The sequence below is a fragment of the Maylandia zebra genome, linkage group LG10, assembly GCF_041146795.1.
Source record: "Maylandia zebra isolate NMK-2024a linkage group LG10, Mzebra_GT3a, whole genome shotgun sequence".
Lineage (NCBI taxonomy): Eukaryota > Metazoa > Chordata > Actinopteri > Cichliformes > Cichlidae > Maylandia > Maylandia zebra.
Window position 1 is genome coordinate 4,364,063 of NC_135176.1, and position 23,302 is coordinate 4,387,364.

General features: G+C 38.9%; 1 protein-coding gene across 5 annotated transcripts in view; it reads left to right on the forward strand.

Annotated features, from left to right (window-relative positions):
* Positions 1-23,302, forward strand: part of igsf9bb (immunoglobulin superfamily, member 9Bb) — a 148,198-nt gene that overhangs the window by 20,816 nt on the left and 104,080 nt on the right. For all 5 annotated transcript variants that reach the window (XM_076888916.1, XM_076888918.1, XM_076888917.1 and 2 more), the window contains exons 2-3: positions 8,121-8,312; positions 21,189-21,335. In XM_076888916.1, the coding sequence (XP_076745031.1) occupies positions 8,121-8,312; positions 21,189-21,335 (339 nt within the window). The remainder of the gene's footprint in view (positions 1-8,120; positions 8,313-21,188; positions 21,336-23,302) is intronic.

Genomic DNA, 23,302 nt, shown 5'->3' on the forward strand with positions numbered 1-23,302 from the left:
CTCGTCAGATAATAAAACCTTTGTCCAGAAGGGATTTGACTTGTCCATTTAGGCAGTCGCACATTGTAGTTGAGCTTGAACTGATGATCTTGGAATCAACACATGACATGCATCAGCGCATCAGTGCCAGGAAAAGTGGACTGGATTTAAAGACATTTTGTAAATGGGAGCCTCATAATCAAAAAAGCTGGCTGAAAGTCTTTGCCAGGTGTGGTCACTTTAACCGGTGGCTTCGGTTGTTTGCGTGGACTGAAAGCAGTATGTATTTGGGATTAAAAGCTTGTCGTAGTCAAACTCGTCAAGCTTTAGGCAATATAAATACTTTCTGCAACACATTCAGTTCATGGTGAACCAGATGCTGCTGCATGCACACTGGAAAGATATTTAAATTCAAATGATGAGGGATGAGAGCCCAAGACCCAGAATTAGGTCAAGTCTCCCATCCTTTGGTAGCATTAGTGTTTTAAGCCACCCTTGTGTATCGGAGGGTTGGAGCACAAGCTGACAAACACCAATGAGCTATGCTTTTCCCCTTAGCTTGTAGATATGACTTTGCAATTGCAGATTTCAGTTTTCCTCCTTTTCCTACATCTTTCTTCCAGTACACAGATTTAGACTGCATTGTTCTTCACTGTTCCTTTCACAACAAATACACTGCAGTTCACATGGTTGTGCACACTTAACTTTATTGTTTTGTGTTTGATGTCAAGCTCTTGTCTGCTCCTATGTTTTGGGTTTTGAAGACATTTCGATACTGTTTTAAAATTTTAACATATTTGTTGGGCATCTAAGGAAAAATATTAAGAGTTAATATACACTATTTGTAAATGCTATTTTAAATGCCACTACCACCAAATAACAATAATAATAATAGAGAGCAATAAAGGATGCATGGGTTTGTACTTTACTCCATCTAACACTTAAGAGTGGGACCACGCCACCAAACACGCTCCTTGCGGTTCTCATCTATATAGGCTCCCCCAGTCCGATAAGCTGTTTATTCTTGTTTACATGCCCCGCCCTACCTCCCCTTATCAATTCTTTATCTTCTTCACTTCTGTTTAGTACATGGGGATCTGCCAGGTCCCTTCGAGGCCTTCCCCAACCAGCAGCTCAATTTATGTCCAAGCCATTCACCTTTACCTACAAAAACACTGTCAAACATAAAATGAGGACGTGAGCCCAGCGAGTGAAATATATATTATATATATATCTTATATCTTCTAACTGACATCCAACCCGTTGGCCATATGCACAGACGACAATCAACATCTCCCCTTCATTTTACAACTTCAAACTCATTTCTCGACCCATGCACCAAAGCTCCCGATGCACAGTTTTTACATGGATGTTAATCTGCACTCTGCAGTTTTTGATTTTGCAGAGTGTTGGCGACTTCTTCTTTGTGTGGTATGCCATTTCATCACTGAGTTACTTCTCAGTTCATCCACACTGCAATAATACCACTTAGAGTTGATGGTGGAATATCTAAAGACATTTTATGAACTGACTTGTTGCAACAGTGGCATCCTATTGAAGTGCTACTCTTAAATTCCTGCGAATTCAGTGAGTTCTGTTGTAGCCATTGGTGGAATATTATATCCCTTGTTGTACAATATGTGCTCCACACTAAATTCTGCCCAAAATGCTTAATTAATTATTTTAATAACATGTAAAATTTGTTCCAAAATTCAATGCAAAAGGTTAAATTTAATGTAATCTGGTCAAATTAAATTTACAGCTTATAGCAAGCACTTTGAATAAATAAACCTTTGATTTGATATATTTCAGTTCCATTGTACTCAAAATAATTGCTTCATGTTTATTAAGGGTTTCTGAGTGTGGGCTTATGGGCTGACTGGCATGATTAATAATGCTTCCATTCATTTCACAGGACTGTCATTTTATTACCACCACAGTATGCTAAGTTCAACTTTCAAATATGATTCAGAAAGAAGGTGCAAGCATAATAGGATGTAGCTAAAAAGAGTTTACGTTGTACTGTGTACAACATTATGTAGACACTTGGAAGGGTGGACAGTTGCTGCTGTTGTGGCAGCGCCAGGAACAAACCAAGGGGAACAGCTGAGAGGCCTGAGTATGCTCACTGTCATCAGAGTTTCAGCTCAGATACTACAGTGTTGAGAATGCATTATTCTTGTATTGTTTATTTATTGCACCTCAGTGATTTTTTTATGCATGGATTCTTTTGTCACCATGTATAAATATAGAAATATAGAAATGTTCCTTTCTGTGAGACTTCATTGTGGCGATAAACCTATTTGTAGTGTCACAGTGTATCATACTGTTAAATGATCTCCAGGAAAAAACAGTTAACCTTTGACTGTCACTTTGCTGTGTACTGGAATATGAACCAGAGAACACCTGTAACACACATATGTTACATTTAGTTTTTTTGCTTTCTTTGCAACTGCAGAAAGAAATTGAATTAAAATGAGTTTAGAAATAATTACATTGAGAATGTCATGCAAGTAATAGGAAGAAAGAAGTGTGCTCTTACAAACTTGTATTTTCCACTGGATTCTGTTTGTAGTACATGGGCAACCTCCAGAGCTAAAAAACTGCAGTTCCTCTTGGTGCCATTGGAGGCTAAATCCAGCTCCCATTCGCTTCTCTATTATAATACCCCACTTTACAGCATTAAAAAGCATGTTTACTGCCTGGTGCAAAAAGCCGTATTGGCCTCTGTGGATAGTTTGCCCCATCATGAAAACTGTTGTTGCAGTGATTTTTTTTTTAAACGTTTATTTATTGTTTTGCAGAACTCATCCATCTGGATACTGGAGTTAGAAACTGACATAGATAGCTGGAACAACTCTATGCCTGCTCGCTTCAATAAATCTTTCCCAAAGCTGCCCTCACTTCCTCCTTCCTATTTCGCTGTACTTACTAGTTCACTAACTGATTTCCATCTGTCCTCCTCTAACTCTCATTTTCTACATTCACCAGCTCCTCAAAGTGCTTCTTCTCAATGCGCTATCTTCACTCATTAGTCCTTTTTTTTAATCACTATCCTTAATCAGTGTAACCTGCTGCACATCCTTTCCTGCCCAATCTCGCTTGCAGTCACCTATCACTTTTAGGTCGCACTTTTTGCATGAAATGTGCACCACCTGTGTGCAACTTTCTCCACTCTTATAAGTCATCCTTTGTTCCTTCGTCTTCTTGAAGTACGTGTTCACCACAGCCATTTAATCCTTTTTTTTTGTTTTTGGGAAATCCACTACTGTCTGGCCTTCTGCATTTCTCTTCTTAGCACCATACCTTTCCAGAACCTCGTTATCACCCCGGTTCTGTTCACCTACACCTCCACTGAAATCTTCTCCAGTCAGAAATCTCTCCTCAAGGAGACACTATCATTTCATCCACAAGTCCTCCTCCTCTTCAGCAAGGTCCAACCTCTGGGGCATATGCACTGACAACATTAAGCATCATAACTTTATTGTCCAACTTCAAACTGAATATCCTGTCTGTCCCTCTATTCACCTACTCCATTTCTCTTCTTGTCTACACCATGGTAGAACTGCTTGAACCCATCTCCAATAATACTGGGATTACTTTCCCACTATATCTACCTTCCTTCTCCCCGTCATATCAGCCACCTCTCTCCTTGTACCAATCATAGTCTACCTACATTTTCCTTAGTCACATTGAAATAAAAAAACAAAACAGTTCACCTTTGTAAGTGATCAGTCAACGTCAGAGTTCTTTGAGATTAGAATAAACATGTACACTTTGCTGACTTGTTGTGTCACCCTTCATTAAACACTATACTTTATAATCTGATTGTGGCTTTGAAGCAACTTACTGTACTCAAGCGTTACAGTCCTCCTGGCAACAATACCCTGAACCCTCCCTTTTTGTTCCACCCTGCCTACACTCTTGGAGCTGTGTGTATGTATGTGTATGCACACCTCAGTGGTTTTACCTTGCCACAGTATCCTCCCCTGGGTCTTTGATTGTAAATGAGCTAAACCCTTACGGTGGTGGTGGGGATTTAACTCACTGTCTGTCTCTTGCTCCTCTCTGTCTCATCAGTTATAAACAGTGAAGTCATACCTTCCAAGGGGGCTGTTTTGTGCTATCTGTGATGATGTCACCAGCAGCCAATCAACACATAGCACTGCTAGAGGTAGTGCGTGTGCAGATGTGTGTGTGTTAGCGAGGGGGTGGGGTTGCAGAGGTGTGGGGTGCACCAATAGGAAAATCACACTCGCTCAGTTATTAGCCAGTTCTTCCAACAAGCATGAGAACACACATCAAACCACGAATCCACAGGCTGCTTCTGATACACACTGACTGCCTCTCAGTCGTGCTGTATAAAGATACTCTGTATGTAGCACATGAATGTGTTATTTAATGCATTCTATGGGAAATGAAAGGCCTATCCTGGTAATAAATCACTCAATGAGATACCCCACGCTGTTTAGGGAAGCCTAGCTCTCCTCATATTTGTTGATTTACATTTCACTTTGTGTTTTATATTTCATTAGTCTGACAGTAACGATTAGGTCTAATTATATGATAAATATCATCTGTTCAGTGCTAAACTTACACAATTAATTGCTTTTCGTAGTGACCTCAGTTCAAGGTGACTGTGGAAGCTTTGCGTGCTTCCCTCCTCCAGCCTTAATATGCATTTGAAAGCTCAGGCTGTTGGCTGAAGACTTAATTTGGGTTAACGCTGTTGAGAATTTATAGCTGGTCTTGAATGAATATTCAATTACTAGATCAATGTGATTTGTTTTGGTGTGTTGCACAACAAACACACATATTGGTAACTGCAAACTAGAGAGGTCTTCAGTCTGATGATGGGGCTGAAGCAGAAAGCATCCTTTTAATATCTGTGTGTTTTTTGCGAGCTGTTTGCCCCGACCTTTTCTTTACTGTTGCACTCGGCACCACTGTCGAAGGAGAGGTGGGCTCATGTGTTATCATTCTGCTTCTGATTCACACGTTCATATTTCTTCTTCTGTTTCCATCGTGACATCTTTCTCCCCCCAAAGAAAGCAACAGAAGGTCAAACTTTTTTGCCAACGTGTCCTTTTCCACATTATTCCACATTGTGCTGCATTGAACAGCTTTGTGGAGATATTTATTTCTTCATTATTTTAATTTTAGCCTGGAAATACAGCTCACTCTCTGCTTGTTTCCACTAACAGTACTTGCACTTCATGATAAATACTCAGCACCTCTGCATGAAACACATTGGTGAATGGTTTCAGGTAAATATGATAAAGCACAGGGCAGCACAGTGGTTAACACTGTTGCCTCACAGCAAGAAGGTCCTGAGTTCAATTCCACCATCAGGTCAGCAGGGTCTTTCTGTGTGGAGTTTGCATGTTCTCCCCGTGTTTGCGTGGGTTCCCTCCGGGTACTCCGGCTTCCTCCCACAGTCCAAAAACATGCAGCTTGTGGGGATAGGTTAATTGAAAAATCTAAATTGCCCATAGGTATGAATGCACAATTTAGAGTGAATGTGAGTGCGAATGGTTGTCCCTCCCTGTGTGTTAGCCCTGCGACAGACTGGCGACCTGTCCAGGGTGTACCCCGCCTCTTGCCCTATGACAACTGGGATAGGCTCCAGCACCCCCTGCTACCCTGAAAAGGATAAGCGGAAGCGAATACATGGATGATAAAGCACAGTTATAATCAGTTGTAATCTTTGGTATTTACAACATATAGAGAGTCTTTACTATAGTCCTTTGTAGGACTACTTTTAAATTAACTAAAAAATGAATAGTGCTGGTGTGGGACCAGGTTGAGCTTTAGGTTGAGACAGTGTATCCACTCACCAAATCACTGGTTTCTAAATATTTCAGCAGTTGATGCTTCAGCTCACAGTAATAACAGTGACTGCATTTTTTTTTTATCAGTGTCTGAAAATATTTTTGCTGACTCACATTTGTAGTAGGTCTTTCTACAGAATACAGTACTAACACTAGTGAGCTGTCCCTTGATTATTTGTACATAGTAGATAAAATCCTGTTGGTTCCATGTGCTCACATTGCCTTCCACTGTTTGATTTCAATAATTAGAAGCGCTACGGGCAGCAGGCTATCAACTGTGCGCAGTAGATTGTGTTTGCCTGCCCGGCTTCCTTACTGGCCACAGAGGAATGAGCAGTGAGTACATCTGATTAGCTGTATTGACTGGTAAAATGCTACCACACCGGGTTTCCGCTCATAAAACCAAGCTACTTGGTAATTAGCCTGGGATCAATGTGAGCGCCTAGCCCACAGACACACAGACTGACTCGGACTGCTCCGGTCCTGAGTGAACAGAGCGAATGCTTAAAGAAAAACCTTAAAGGACCGGGCATTATCGAGCATCAGGGACATTACTGTCACATCACCTCTTTCATGTTTTTGTCTGTTCACATTCTGTCAGTTGAAAAAGATTCTCACAAGATAAATCACATTCATGTGTCTGAAAGCGCTGTTAATCTTGCTGTTATCAACCACCCAGTGGCGTTGGTTGTGTATTGGATTTGCCACCGGTGGTCTTTGCATCTCGAGTGATGGAATTTTTAGCTGAGCCCAGGTTTGTGTTATCACACAAAAACACTCACTTCCTGGGTGGAACTCTGTTTCTAAACAGCTTTTTGCTACATTTCTTGCTAATCTCAACCATCTCTGTCGTGGCGTTTCTGTTAAACCACTGGAATGAGCTTAGCAGGCACCTTTGTTGTTTACTTCAAACTGGCTGATGTCACGATAGCCTCCAGATTGAGAACTTTGTCAGTCAAATGAGCTGGTTGAGACAGATCATCATTAGCCTATTATGGAGCGGAGCGACATTTTTTTTTTTTTTTTTTTTTAAACGAACAGTTGTATTAGAACCAAAACAGGACCATTCAAAATAACAGAAAACTAGAGTTAAGCACAGAACATATGGGGAAAAAAATACTACTATAAACAACTATATCAAGGAACAATGTTGATAGCAGAAAAAAACTAAAGTCTAATAGATACTACTAGAGCCATGACAGCTACTGAGCATCTAACTGCCATGGCTGCCTGAGCTGTAACACTTGCATAAGTTTTGGGCTGTTACATTGTTGTGACAAATAGTGTGCAGGTAGACTATGTTTTATAAATGATCTGGGGCCTGTAGTATGAAGAAAGCTCAGTATATCAATGACTGTTTTTTTCCTTATCTGGCTAAAGGGCAAGTATGAGGAGTTAAAGTGTCTAATAAACTGAAAAACAAGAAGGTATATAAAAGGCTACAATAACTAAACAACTGAAACACATACAGCCTGACCTGTTGTTTTAGAGACAAGTGTAGAAATCTTTGTTGATTTATATGCCAACAGCTATCACATGGACATGTTAATATCCATCTTGGAACCTATCAATGGTGCCATAGTGGAGAAAGGCAGGGTACACCCTAGACCAGCAGTCCACAACCTTTTTTGCACCACAGACCGGTTTGATGTCAGGCAACATTTTCACAGACTGGCCTTTAAGGTGTCACGGATAAATACAACAAAATAAAATGATATGACTGAGACAAAAACGGTGGTATTTTGTAAATATAATAATAAATGCGTCTTTACTGTGTAATCGTGTAACTTTATTAGCAGCGTCCTCCTGAAATGCGCCAACAACATTGAGAGTAACGTCCTCCTCTCTGGCCCTTAATGCTCTCTGATCGCTATGGTAACATGTAAATATTTCTTTCAAAATAAGAGACATGAGTACAACACGGGAAAAGACCCAGGGAAACCGAGTTAACGATAAAAACCATACATTTCACACCTGAGCCTCAACTCTCACGGCCTGGTACCAAATGACTCACGGACCATTACAGATCCCTAGACAGTTCACTAGTCTATAGCAGAGCTAATAAAGAGATAGCTAACCATTCACACCTTTGAACAATTTATAATCATCAGGTAACGCGACTCCACTAAGGGCATTTCCTTGGACTGTGGGAGGAGGCTGTAGTACCCATGCAGACACAGGGAAAACATACAAACTCCACATATAAAAAGTTCTCAGATCGTGGATCTAATTCCAAAGTGGAACTTTACACTCTGTCGGTGTGTAAGCTGGATTCTTACCTGTAACTGTTACCTGTTACTGTTTCCACAGGTGCCCACGGAGTGCGAGAGGAGCCCCAGTTTGTGACAGCACGTGCAGGAGAAAACGTCATCCTGGGATGCGACGTTTCACATCCCTTGAACGGCCAGCCCTATGTGGTGGAGTGGTTCAAGTATGGAATGCCCATCCCTTTCTTCATCAACTTTCGCTTCTACCCTCCTCATGTGGACCCGGAATATGCTGGTAAGATAGTGATTACAGTGAAATTGAGACATCAGTCAGTTGACACCAAGCTAAATCCAGGATTTCACTGACCTGAATGGGTTCACATTTGTTTGATGTTTGGCCACAGACATGAGTTGAATGAGAGGTGAGAGGGATTTTCCCTTGCTTTTGTTTGATTTCATTCCTCTGATCATTACATTGCAGAAATAATTCCCCCTCGTTTGACTTAAATTATTCATCCATTTGTCTCTTATATGATTAAATGGGAGTTTTCCAGGCTGAGAAGGAGTCGGCAGCCATGAATATTTTGGGAACTATAAATAGATTTCCACTTTTTTAGATAGTGGTGGTGAGAGTTATCTCATAAAGTTATCTCAGTGTTTTGTTCTAGAACACAGACAGTTGTACGTAGGCTACGTGAGAAAAAACTGACATTTCGATCTGAGAAATGTGTAAACTAATTAGGAAAGGAGGCAATTAGTGCTGACGTTAGCTAAAATCATAGTGGTTTCTTTCATTTAGACTACCTGATTATTCCAAATTGAAATTTCTGTGTAAAGGGAAATTAACTAAATAAAATGAAGTTTTGCAACATGTCAAGTAAACACTTGTATTATTGGAAGTTTTCTGAAACTTTTCAACTGCAGCTCTCCTGACTTTGTAACAGAATTTAATGTTACATCTATTTAAGTCCCGTGAACATGGAGAGAATTTGTAACCTTTTAAAACCAGCTCTGGTGACAGTTTTGGTGATGTGGCCTGATTTGGTACAAGTACCTCCAGGGAGTAAAGGGTTTAATAATAACTATATGTTTTTCAATGATTATACAGGTCTGCAAAAAAAACCTTTTTTTTTTTTTTTTTTGCAAAACATGAGGAGTTTACAATAAAAAAGCACAACAGCGATGAAAAAAAAGTCAATATTTTATTACAATTAACCATGCATAATCTTTCTTATAATTGAACAAAGAAACAAAAAACAATTCCTTCATGATATATTTAACACTACATGTTCACTCTTTTTGTCTGAGAAAACTTTCTCTCCTCCTTTCGCTTTATTTCCTTTGAGTCTCACACTTAGAAATATTAAATTAATGTTAGAAATCATTATTGGATATGGTTTTTTGACTCAAGTATAGGATACCAGATTTCAGTTTAAAAGGGGAAATTGTACGCTTAATTAAACTAAAAACCTGAGTTTTGCAAGAAAATCTGACGTGATGGAATTTTAAAAATATTTTTCTTGTTTTCAGTGAAACAGTCAAAAAGTCCTATGCAGTTTTTTGGTTGCAGACCTGTGCTATTCACATGTAGTTGTTACCACGAGTATGTTAGAACTCCACAGAGCCCTTTGTCCCCCTGTGTCCACAGTAGAGTGTGCATGGGTGTCTCCAACAATGTATTGTTTGTGAAAAACAGTCATATCGATTAAAAACATGTTTAATATAATGACAAACAATTAACATAGTAGATACAAGTCTACAGATCTGCATCAGATGCAGTGAAAGGTTTCTTTTTAAAGTGTCCTTAACATTCCTTATTCTACCCGTCTCAGGCTGCAGGAGGGGAAAAAAGTAAGATAGACTTGAAGATTGTAGTAAATGTACAGAAGCTTTGTGCAATCTTTCTGTATCCTCATACACTTTGTCTTAACTGATTAGTGTGTGCTAATTCACACTAATGAGACGAGTATCATAAAATATGAAATATTGATTAAATATGTATCCCACACACCTAAATACTACATCTCACTAGCTAATACTTTAACCTTTGTCATGTTTCTTTAATTTTACTACTTCAATTAAGCATGAAATATGAATATGCACCCAGCATATAATAGAAACTTTGTTTCCAAATTATAAACTACTTCTACTGTATATTCTTCTTGCTATATGCAAGTAAACAGACTGATTCTTATAGAGCGCTTTTCTTCATACAGCATGCTACATTCACTTCCTTCTATGCGTTTAAGTTCTTACTAACTAACATTTACACTGCAACGGATGCACTGGAGAGCATCTCATCCAAGGATACTTGGCATGCAGACTGGGGGAGCCAGGGATTGAACCACTAACCTTCTAATCAGTAGATGACCTGCTCTACCTCCCGAGCTACAGCCACCCTGTGTTTAAGTGGAATATGCTGTACTCCAAATGGCAGTAAAGTTCTTAAATATACCCAAGACTGGCAAACGAAAGTCAAACAAAAATTCTAGCCTTAATAGATGTATGATATCTCCCTTCATCAGGTGACACAGTGTCTTGTATGGAGTTAACTTTACTGGAGCTTTAGAGTGTGCTACCGAGACAAGGGGCTGAAGTGGCTGCAAAAAACTATCAGTAAAAGTCTTTCAGGAGAAGCATCTGTGCAGTCATCTGTTCTTTTCCGACCCTGTTTTCCAAGCCTTTGGGCAAAAGGTTTGTTACACCTAACACATTTAAGTCAGTGTAATACAATTCATTTTTATTTATATGTCAACAAATCACTAGAGCAATCGCCTCAAAACAACATGTATTGAATATATTTATATTGTAATAGATAGAAAACCCAAACTATCAAAAGACCCCCTCTGAGCAAGTACTTGGCAACAGTGGGAATGAAAAACACCCCAATAACAGGAAGAAACCTCCAGCAGAACCTGGCTGGATGGACGGCTATCTGGGACAACAGGCTGGGGGTGATGGGAGAAAGACAGAATAAAAGACACTATAGAAGAGAGCCAGCGATTAAAATTCTGGTGCCGTATTGGAGAAGTTCAAGACCAAAGTGGAATGAATTCTGCATAACACTCCCAATTTCCTTAATTGGTAGATTAATTACAGTTAAAATGATTTGCCTCCCTCAATTGTTATACGTTTTTCAAAACTTAGCAATTCATCTTAGTTGAATGTTATAATTCTTTCATTTATTTGGAATTACAAAACTCAAAGGATATAAAAGAGTCGCCTGTGTAAGTGCAAAACAAGTGGAAGGCTGGCTCTACGAGACTTTGTGTGTTATAAGTTAACAAGTATCTCCTACTGGCTAGAGAGTCACCACCTGGTTGGACACAAAGAAAAAGGATTGGCAATCACACTCTCTTGGCACTATTGCAATGTTATCCTATTTGTCTCAAAACCTTCAGTGATGGATGGAGCCTGTATAACCAAGGTGTGTTTGCAGTCATCCTGCAGCTTCAAGAGAAAAACAGCTTGCCAAAGCCAGATTTCTATAGACATCGGAAGGTCAGACACTCAGTAAAGCCATAGCTTAATAATTTAGAAAAAGCAGTGAGACAGATAAATATGGATGGTCTCAAAAAGACTGAAAGAGAGCTGGGAAGAGAAAGGGGGCTAGATAATGTTAAGATATGACTAAAGTTAAAGTTGAACATTTTAAAAGTCTATTTAAAAGTGAAGTTGAATAGAATCACCTATATGTGATAAATAAATAAATCAGAGGCAAATCTGTTTCATTGCTGCATCACATGTGCCAAATGTGAGGACTTTTGACTGGGAATATTTTCCTTGTTTTCAAAGATTTTAAAAGCCAAATAAGACTGAATCCTCTTCTGATCATCACCTCCTGTCTTATGGCCTCCTCTGTGCAAAAAACCTTATGCTTTTCTTCTGGGAAAAAAGGATGTTCCAATTTTTAACATCAGGATAGCAACAATGAGAAAACAGACTGGAGGACTTTGAACAGATTTAGCATCTTTAATATAAAGAGAACAAAACTTCACTGCCTTTAATGCAGCTTGAGGATTTGAGTTGATAGGGAGGGGTGTGGGGGGCAGTGATGTGGGGACTTTGTTAAACAATTGTTCATAGACTGTCCAGTTAAAAACTGAAACATTAATTTCAACTGAAAGGTTCTATATTTTTCATTATATATGCTTCATAATAAAGGTATTTGAAGCAAGAAGACTGGCACTGAGATAACTTGGTTTACTGATGATGATGTAGGCTGACATCAATTGCTTATTGTGATTTTTATTATGTAGTTAAATGTCATGGCCAAAGCATCAGACATACAGAGGCTTACATTGTTTCCTTTTTAGATTGGGACAGTTGCTAAATGGTTGATACATTTGGCTGACCCCAGGGGCGGTCTTTCCTACACGTCCCTCTGTCCTGCCTTCTGAAACAAGCATTGTGCTAGTTTCTTTTTATATACTAAAACAAAGGAAAAAATTGAGTGATAGAATGTTTTTTCTTGTAGATCTTCAGAATTGAATTTATGGACATATAATGATAATTATGCAATAGAAATTGCAGCTTAAACTAGGTAGAGAGAGAGACCAATAAAGAAATACAAGGAAGTGGTTATAAATTACAGTGTTCTCATGGATGATCTCTAAATCTTTTTCCCATGAGAATATTTCCATGCATGCATTTGTCCACTTTCTTCTACTTATCAGGGTAACCGTGGGGCTGGAGCCTATCTAAGGTGAGACAAGGCAAGAGGCAAAGCACACCCTGAACCCAGTCTGTCACAGAGCTAACACATAGAGACAGACAACAATTCATGCCTAAAGCCAATTTAGAAAAATGATGTAATCTAACAAGTATGTCTTTGACTGTGGGAGGAAGCCAGAGTATCGAGAGAGAACACATCATTCACAGGAAACTTCATACAAAAAGGCCTCATTGAGCTGGTGGAACTGAATCAAGGACCTTCTTGTTGTGAGGGTACAGTGCTGACCTCCGAAGCCCCGAGATATCATGGGTCAAAGTTTTGTAGAATGTTTCCGGTACACATGGGAATCTGTAGGATGGAGATATGGATGAAAGATCAATAAGCAAACTGAAAGATCATTTAACAAACCACAAATAATAATTAGTTTATTATCTCTCTCTTTCTCTCCCTCTATGTATATCCTATATATAGGATAATATAAGAGTGTCAAGTTAGCCCCTTATTCCATTTTATTTAACTTAAGGTAACTTGAGTTAAAAAAAAAAGAAAGAAAATTATACATTTTTTAAAATTCATTCCTTTTTTATTATTTAAAATGCTTCCATAGACTCTCGTCGTCTTCTATGTAGGCAACAGAGAGAACTGAACTGAAGCTGTCCTGGCAAACCTGGCAGGCTCGCATTGAGTGATATAATGTCTGGTGATAGTAGAAACAAACAGAGGTTTTGTTCAGTGTCCACGTACCATAGAAATGATAGAAAGTTGGGGTAAAAGAGGATCTGTACAGAAATAACAGTAGAAAAAAGATCAACATGTTTTCTTTTCTCCAAGATTTTCCGTTGAAGGCTCTATTCTTGTATTTAATGGACAGATATGAGCGTAGTATTGATTTTACACCTGCAGCGGTAACAAGGGATCTTGCAGTACCAAAAGCGACCTCATACCAAGTTGAAAATGTGGACCCAAGGCCAGTCCTCTAATCTTATCAAAGTTAATGCCAATCATCATGACTGGAGCTGTGATAGACTGCCATGTGGTGATTGTATGAAACTGATAAAAGAGACAAGAAGTAGGAATAGATTGAGTTAACAAGATAGGATTAGAGGAACAGCTGGACCTCTGTCATTATTACAACGAATCAAAGTCCTGCTGGCTGCTGCTTTTGCTGTCTTCAAAACATTCCTTTTTTATATGTTCATTGCATTGTTGTGGGTGTAGTTTAGGCTCTATTTACTATGTGCCCATAAGATGATTTAACATTCATTTGAATCTCAATGGTGAGCTGTAGACAACATGTTACGCTGTTAAAAATAGTGCTGTCTTCGTGCTGTTGTTAACCACGAGTCAATGCATTTATAACGTAGTTCAATAACTACATTTTCACTGCACACTGAGAACAATCTGTATTTAAAGCCTGCTTCTTTTAAAGTTGCAGTAGTTTTTAGTAACTTTATCACACAAGTACAAAGAGCAAGTGAGAAGCAATGCGGGGGAAAGAATGCAGAGAATCTCTGTATTGATTTGGAGACACCATTCGTTATAAGGCGGACAAATGGAAACATTTCAGAAAAATGTGTCTACTTATGCCCTCACAGCATAAATGATCCATGTCAGTCCCACTCTAAAAGGTCAAGGGTTCAAAGGTTTCCTTTGTTTGCTGTGTTATTTAGCTCTTGTTGTTATGTTAGCTTGCACAGGTGTAGTACTTGTTTCTGGCTGAAACTGTTTGAAATGCTTAATTGCAGCTTTCTGGAATGTCTCCTGAAATGTATGGCTTTTATGAGGAAACCCACAGTGACTACTGTGTGTGATAAGGACATAACTGCTACTGAAAACAGTTAGTGAAGTGTGGATAGAAAACATGGCCAGAGAGAGCACAGTTTTCTTTTAAATGCCACCAAAATCCTCTAGTGACTCTTCATTTGAGTGTGTAGTAATGCTTCAAGGTATGTTGGAATAAATCAGGAATACAAATGACTCCGGCTTCTCTATGACCGCAGTAAAATCTTCCTCTTGTCACCTGTTGAGATTTTTATGGCAGCAATATAAATGAACTACTGGCCTTAGGCAAGTAAATCTACCACCACAGATCTCTTTAATTTTTAGAATATGTATATTCTCAAATAAAAAAAATGGGAGTCAAGTAAAATCTCGATCTCTGATGATGGTTGAAGGTGGGTTCTATACTAACAATGAACTCAGATCCAAGCAGTTCATTTCAATAACACGAGATCCTCGAAAATAAGCACCTGAGTGAGATTTACTTAATGAGAGATAGCTGAAGGACCTTCTTTCTGTGCAGCAACAGTGCTAACCACCAACAATAGAAAAATGAAATATCGCGATAGAATATGGGTAAAACGCGCATGCGCAGTGCCTTTGTTTTCATACGCACACGTCGGAAAAAGCATGGCGGCGACGGAGAAAGAGGAGGGCGAAAGCAAACCGTTGAATGAAATGGATGAACCAGAATTGGTTTGTAAAAATGTTGCAGCTTCAGTGGTGGAACTGGTTTAGCTTTCATCCGTCAGATACACAACAAAGCACTATTTTTGGTAGAGCATGCTAGCGGGCCGTCGGTATTACCGTGTTGTTTGGAAAATACGGCGCACTTAAAATCAATCCTTTGATTTTTCTGAAAGTCGACAGTGTCCCTTATAATCCCGTGTGCCTTATGTATGAATTCTGTTTGTGACCTCGAAACGATTTTATGTGCACGGCGCTCAAAAATCTGTCAAATGTTTCAGTACGACTTTGCTAAGATACGAAGCCGCACCGCTTGATGGATTGTCGGAGCGTTACGGCTATCGTAGGCAGGAGCCTCGCGGAGTGATACGTACTGTGCTTCAACATAATGTTACCGTATTGTGTGTGTATAACCTCTTTTTAAGTTTTGTGGATATTATACATGGTTATGCTGAGGATATGTCGGCCAATTTCCACTGGAAATGCCTTTTGGTTAAACTATCAGCGAGGAATTTGCATTTGCACTGTTAAATTTTTATATAACTTTAATACACATAAAAACAGCTGCTTGTTTAAGTGAAAATACATTGATGTTTTTTTTTTCCACTAATAAAGTTGTGGAGTTGTAAAGTATTTTGTCTAGTGTCAATTATATCGTCAGTTATATCGTTATCGCAAATTTTCAAATGTATATCGTGATAAATATTTTTGGTCATATCGTCCTGCTCTACTGCCCACTAATATTTGGTTAAATGTTGATAAGCAGATTACACCTGGACCATATGTTTTTGGTAGTACTCAACAAGATTCTAGCATTATTCCATCTGGATTTTAGACTCTTCTTGGCTGATTTGATATTAGTTAGTTAGTTAGTTAGTTAGTTTTCTGGCAGGAACTTGACTTCTAAGCATAGTTCACACATTTTCAGTAGGGTTCTGTTCAGGGCTTTGGGAAGCCCATTCCAGAGACTTAATGTTGGCCTACTTAACTATTCCAAAACCAGTTTCTTTGTGCTACTGGGATCATTGTCCTCTTGGAACAGCCAATGTCAAATTGAATCCAGTTGTTTATTAGAAGTGAAGTTGAGGACTTTGGAGGTTGTCCTCCTTCTTTGCTATTTCATCCACATGCAACTGTACAACTGGCAGCAAAACTATGGCGTTATTTTTGTGCCACTACTCTGAGTGCACGTAAAACAAATTTGCAGGTGCAAGTGTTGCATTTAGTGGAGAAATTAATTTTGAGCGAAGAAAAGCTGAATTTGAGTGAACAAAACTCATAGCTGCGTGCAAAAAATGTATTTCAGTGTTTGCTATTATCCACACACACACAATAGCAGCCCCTCTCGCTCAGTTTTTGCATTTGCGCTCGCTCGCAATGTGTTGCTCGCGCTCTCAACATTTCTGCCTGTGCACGTTCAACTCTTTCTGTACACTGTTATATTTGTGCCACAAAACCAGCCAATCACAGACTTGGATGCAAAAAACTCTGATTGGATGATTTGGTCTCCAATCATCTCGAAATGATGAAATGCAATATCTCAGAATCCATTTCGTCCAAAGCTCAAACGAGGCAGTGGCGGAGGAACACAGAGTGGCAGAGTTTCATGCGAGAATGGTGCTGTGTAAACTTCAAATATCTGCTTGATTTATCAAGACATCACATATTTGCAAAAGTGGTCTAACATTTTTTTTTAAATAAATTTCTGCTCAAAATGCAACACTTGCACCTGCAATTTTTTTTTTACATGCGCTTAGAATAGTGGCACAAAAATAACGTCATACAAAACAACACCAGAGCTGATTTACATGGCGTTTCCATGATTGGTATTTGCGACTCATGAATCTGGTAAAGTTGACTAACTCGTATGTCACTGGTGTTGGAAACTTAGCTAACATCAAGTTTGTTTTAATATAGCTTCATGAGTCAAACTTTTATAATTGGAAAGCATGTCCCAGCTATCTTCTTGAAATTTTTCCGCTGTGGCATTTTCAAGCATTTGATATTTTATTTTGAAATCAGTCACTACACATATATAATCTGTAAGGATTTGTAAGTGTTTGAAAAGCTTACTAACTTCTAAAATCTATATAGATAAAATCTGTTAATCCTGGTGCCAGTTTATATTGTAAGCTTATTGCAGATTGATTAACATACATAGGATGAGTGAGGGAAGGACTATGTTTTCAATATAACTTTGCTAGGAAGTTAAGAAGAAAGAAATAACCCATCTTTCTATTTCATATTAAAATCCTAAAAAATGTAAATTCATTAAAAGCAATGTCCAATAGAGTAACCTGGAATTTACCTGCTAACCGTGTTCTCCATTAACTACTGAAATATTGTTCCTCGTGGTTTTTGACATGTGATTTACCTTCACAGGTTACACCCGATTGCCACTTTGGGTTCTCCCTCAGACTATTTTTGCCTGAGAGGCAACCAGGCTGGAATTAAAAGATTTCACAGGAAAATTCCACTTCCTCTCTCACTCCATCACTGCTTCCCAGGCCATAAGAGAGCAAAACCTAATTAGACAATTCTGCCTTAAAATAATCAGAAGTACTTTTATACATGGTTTGCTGCTTAAATATGCAGGGGCTGGGTGTACTACTGCAAACCATGGCCCTGTGGAGGCATGGAGTTCCTCGTTACTGTTTCAGAAGACAATCTGCCAGAGCAGGGTTGCATGGTGATGACATCATCCATGCATCAAATGTAAAAGCCTGGCATAAAGATGGCTCTGATAAAAACATGCTTCAGCCACAGTAAGGCCTCTGTATGGCACCATTATTCTCTTTTGAATGAACAAAGTGTTCATCGTCTTCACTAGAAGTGTTCGTCTTCTAGTGTAGTCAGCCGGATGTCCTGTGCATGCTTTACACTTTAACCATGAGTCTGATTTGACATTTCTGCGCATGTAGTGAAAATTAAGGATTTTGTATCTGACAAACACAAGAAAAATCAGGGAAGTGGTTGGCACTGTGGTGAATGTGCCTGAGTATAACTCATTTAAATATACACTATATGTAGGATATAAATTGCAACAGAATAACCAGATAGTTTTTCTACATGACACCATTAAGACTCATTGCCATGGCATAAATCACCTTACTCAACTTTCCTCTCTTTTGTTACAGTTTACCTTTTATTGTTGTGTTCCACAAGTGTAAAAACTATATATGTATGTCATGTTAGTCATACCTTACTGTATGGGGGTTGTTAAATTGCACTGACTCTGTAAATACTGCACATAATGAAGAAAATGTTGCATAATACATCTTATATAATTCACTTTGGTTACTTTAGTTAACATGAAAGTAGACCGTGCACTATATAGGGACATAGAGTAGACAGAATTTTAATTGCATTAATCTTGCTTAATTAACCTAATTTCTGCTCTGCTTTAAAAGGTTTGGCAGCAGTTTAAAAACATCTAAATATTAATTTTTTAATGAGGATCTTTTGAAAATGACAGCTCACACTGAGTTTGATTTATCCCCAAATTGCTGCATTCATTATTAATTACCAGAAATTATTAAGAAGTTTGTAACTCACTTTAATTGGCAGGACAAATCTACATTTTGTACATATTTGTAAAAATTACCAAAATATTTAGCACCATGACCTGTTAATAATAATTCTACACATGACAGAGTGCCAAAGATTGCACAAAAAGCATCATGCCACAAACTTTGATATTCCTCAAAGAAAAACAAATGTTGCAAATGTTCTGGACTTTTTTTCCCCGTGCAAGTTACCAGCATTAAAGCTGAGTTTTAAATTAATTCCCCTTCTCCTGAATCCAGACTGGAGCCTATGCCAGCTGTGATAGGGCGAGAGGCAGGCTGGATAGGATGCCAGTCTGTAACAGGGCTAACACTGAGAGATAGCCATTTTACGGGCAACGCCATGCATGTCTTTGGACTGTGGGAGAACGCCAGAGTACCCAGAGAGAACACACACAGACAAGAAGAGGACATAAACAGAAGTCTACAAACAAACACCCCAGACTAGGTTTGAACCCAGGACCTTCTCATTGTGAGGTGACAGGGCTAAACACCATACCACTGTGCTAAGGCTGAAGCGCAATGAGGTCATGAGGAATTGTATCAGAGATTGAGCTATTTGAAATGTCTTTCAAAAGGGTGAAATACACAAAGAGAGCTTGGATTGGACAATGCTACTGCAACTTATTTTATTTGAGTGAAACATTTATGTAAATGACAGGCAGAGAGTTGCAAGAGCTAAGAGGTGTAATGCAAGGAGTAGAGGTATTTGAGTTTAAAGCTATATAGTAGATGAGATTAAATAGCAGCACAAGTGAAATGGAAGAGTTACAATTGAGACCTGCTCATCTGTACCACTGACAATGGTACTAACATAAAGACCGAAGGTGGAGCTGGAGGCAGCAGAGCTGAAGATGCTAAGATTGGGATTGAGCGGGGTTGACAGGATTAGAAATGAGTACATGAGAAGAAGAGCTCACGATCTGATAACAAAGTTAGTGCAAGGTGGAGCTGGTGTGCAGAAGAGAAGTAGTGGATATATTGGACAAAGGATGTTGAATATGGAGAGACCAGGCAGGAGGAACAGAGAAAGGCCACAGAGAAGATTCATGGATGTAGTGAAGGTGTCATGACGCGCTGTGAGGCCAGCAGGATAGGACCCAAAATGCAGGACTGAGACAGAATTAAACTTGAAGGCAGCTTTATTGGTGGGTTTACAGATAACAAGACTAAAACTGAGAAGACACTAGGCTGGCAGAACACACAGCATTGAGAGAGATCATGACAAGGAACAGAAGGAAATGCAGACAATAAATACACACAGTGAATCAGGGCAAAGAGGAAACACTTGGGGGATACAGCTGGACATAATCTAACTGACGAGACAGGGGAAGCAAAACTGAACATGATGCACACAGGACATGTGACTATCAGAATAAAACAGGAAGTAGGAAAAAGAGACGCAGACTCAGACACACAGCTTGACGTGGGAATACAATAGCAGACACATGGCAGACGGACATGACAAAGCTGAAAGAATGAGAGAGCCAGGAAGCTGAGACAACAGAGAGTGAGCTGGAGAGTTAGGGACAAGTAAGACAGAGAGGGAGACAGATGCAGAGAGGGAGCGAGAAGGGAACAGAAAAAGAGCGTCATTATAGACAACACACCGGGGATGAAGGGGAGGACACAGCAAGGAGAGACTAAGACAGAGCGGGCACAGAAGGGAACGAAATTAAACAAGAACTAGAAACATAACAAAACCCAAAGACTCTCCAAACTAAACTTTAGTATCTCAATAATCTGCAAGAAATGAACAAAAGACTAAGCAAACTTAAAACCCAGAAGATGGATATGAAGAGTGCTGATGTGCCAAATGAATGAATGATTGAATGAGTGAATACCTGCTTGGGATGATTTTGGAGAGTGTGTGAAAATGTCAGACAGACTAAAATTTGATCTATTTTACATTTTCAAAACTTGCTTAACAGTTTGTAAGCAAATGAAAATATTTCAGCTGTCAAAAAATGTGGAAACCGTACAAGTCAGTTTTTGTGAAGAAAGCGCATGTCTTTGTGACACTCTGCAATCAAATGAAAGGAGCACGTTCATAGTGCAGATCCAGTAGAAGGAGGTGACTCCCAACATCTGGGAGCTGGCTGAAAACTGGCAATTTAGTGGGAGCAACAATTTTAGCTGTGCCTGTAAGTGATAGACACAGCTATCGCACTTGTTGCTCTGCTTCCATGTTATTTTGCAGATTAACAGTGCTTTAGTATCTTTGTTTAGAAATGGCTCTAAACTAAAGTATAGAGAACGTCAGTGTCAGCACTATGTGATCCCTGCATATTTATATCTGAGTCGTTCAAAGGCTGATGTTGCTTTAACATTCATTCGGTGTTCCTCTTCTCTCTTCTCTTCATTCACCTCTCACCTTCTTTCCTTTCCTTCATTTTCCTTATGAAATTCAATCCAACCATCCTTCTCGCCTCCGTGTCCTCTTCCCGCTTCGCCTCTTGGCCAGGCCGGGCCAGTCTGCATGGCAAGTCCTCCCTGCGGATAGAGGATGTGCGTTCAGACGACCACGGCTGGTATGAGTGTAAGGTGCTGATGTTGGAGCAGCAGTATGACACCTTCCACAACGGCAGCTGGGTGCATCTAACTGTTAACGGTAAGAAGCATCTGACATCATGCATTATTCAGGCGGTTCAGTGTAAAGCCCGTGTGAAACAATAACTGAATAGACAGTACAAGTACAAAGTCATACCTTTGTTGTGTATGTGTGAAATATTATTACCTTCTTATATAGACTTTTTGACAGTCTTTGAAGGAATTGCGCTACACTTGTCGATGGAAATCCAAGATTTCAAATTGTTCTTGAGCTGAAGAAAGATGCACACTTAACACAAATTGATACAAATGACTGTCTCTTGACATTCACAAACTCAAACTCAAAGGCAGACAAAGTAACAAAAATGATTCTGCTTTTCTTTATGTCTCAGAAATAAAACAAACAGGTTTAACATAAAAATATGAAAACATTTCTAAAGAGATGCACACTTAATACAAAGACATGTAAAAGAAAATACCAAAGACAGGCAAAGCAAACTGGAACTAAGACTCACATAAAAAACGACTGAAAAAGGCACAATGCAGTCAAAACAACTATGACAAAAGTACAGAGGTACAATGAGACACAAATGGATGAAATGGAAAAACAAATTGAGCAGAAATAGAAACAAACTGAATAGATCAACCCTCAAAGATGCAAAATAATGAATGCAAATCGATAAGTCTTTTAGATTATTATTTCTTAGCCTGTGGATGCACTGAACACATAAAAGAGTGTTTGCATAACAGATGCTGAAATGCCTAATAATGTAGATTCTGTGAATAGGCTGCATGTGCTACATCAACACAAGTGTTAGATGTAAACCTAATAAAGTATTGTAGTACTGTAAACAGGCCACTTTGAAGATATCAATTTTAAATCTTTTATTTTAAAGGTACAGTCAGTCATTCTATTTGATTAGTTCATAGAAGAAAAGATCATATTGTCCCCAAAAATATACCAATAATAGGCATCGGTCGCTCTCAGGAGCTCAGTGAACTCCAGCATGATACTGTGGTAGGATGTGACCTGTGCAACAAGTCCAGTCCTTGCTACTAAATATTCCACAGTCATTTGGTAGAGATATTTTGTGATATTATAAAAATCACAAAACGAGGTCTGTGGATGCTGAGGCACAGAGTTTAAAATCCAGCAAGAAACTTTTTGATGGCTACCAAAAACATCTGGTCAAGGTGACACTTAGCCTGATGTTAGTGAGGGTGTGTGTTTGTACTTTAGACTGTGTTTGTCCTTTTGATCATGTGTGGATTAAAAAAAATCCAAAATAAATGTTATGTTGTGCAGCAATTCTTGTTTTTTAGTCATTAAAGATGTCTGCTTTACAGTTAAAAGAAAATCATTAAAAGCCATTCCTCCAATCATTAGGAGGATGCGTACTCGTATTAATTCCTACTTCTAATTACTTCATGATATATTTTTGTTCTGGTTACAGCCTAATATATACATATGCAGTCCCTTGTTACGTTAATATATATACATATTTATGCACTGATCTATAATTATTTAACGACAACTATCTAAACATATCCATGCATTCTCTTCCACTTATCCTTATCAGGGTTACGGGTGGGGCTAGAGCCAATCCCAGCTGCTATATTTAACATCCTACCTCATCTATATGTTAAAAAACTCAGAAAAGCAGGGCTATGCATTGATTAAAAAAAAAAAAAAGAGGTATATAATATATCGCCTCTCGCCCTATGACAGCTGGGATAGGCTCCAGCGCCCCCCGCGACCCTGAAAAGGATAAGCGGAAGCGAATGGATGGATGGATGGATGGATGGATAATATATAATTAGATATATTAAAAATAAATCAAATCACAGCTGAAAGACAGGGTGAAGGTGGTGTATTAGCAAAACAGCTGGTTAAACTTTGTAAATTTATTCAACCAAGTGATTTCTCAGCTTCTCAACTATTTTGAAAGTTCTGGCTGAGCCTGCAGTAGATCAACTTGCTTGTTTTATTAAAGCAGAGATTGTAGGAGCCGAAGCCATCTGTCCATT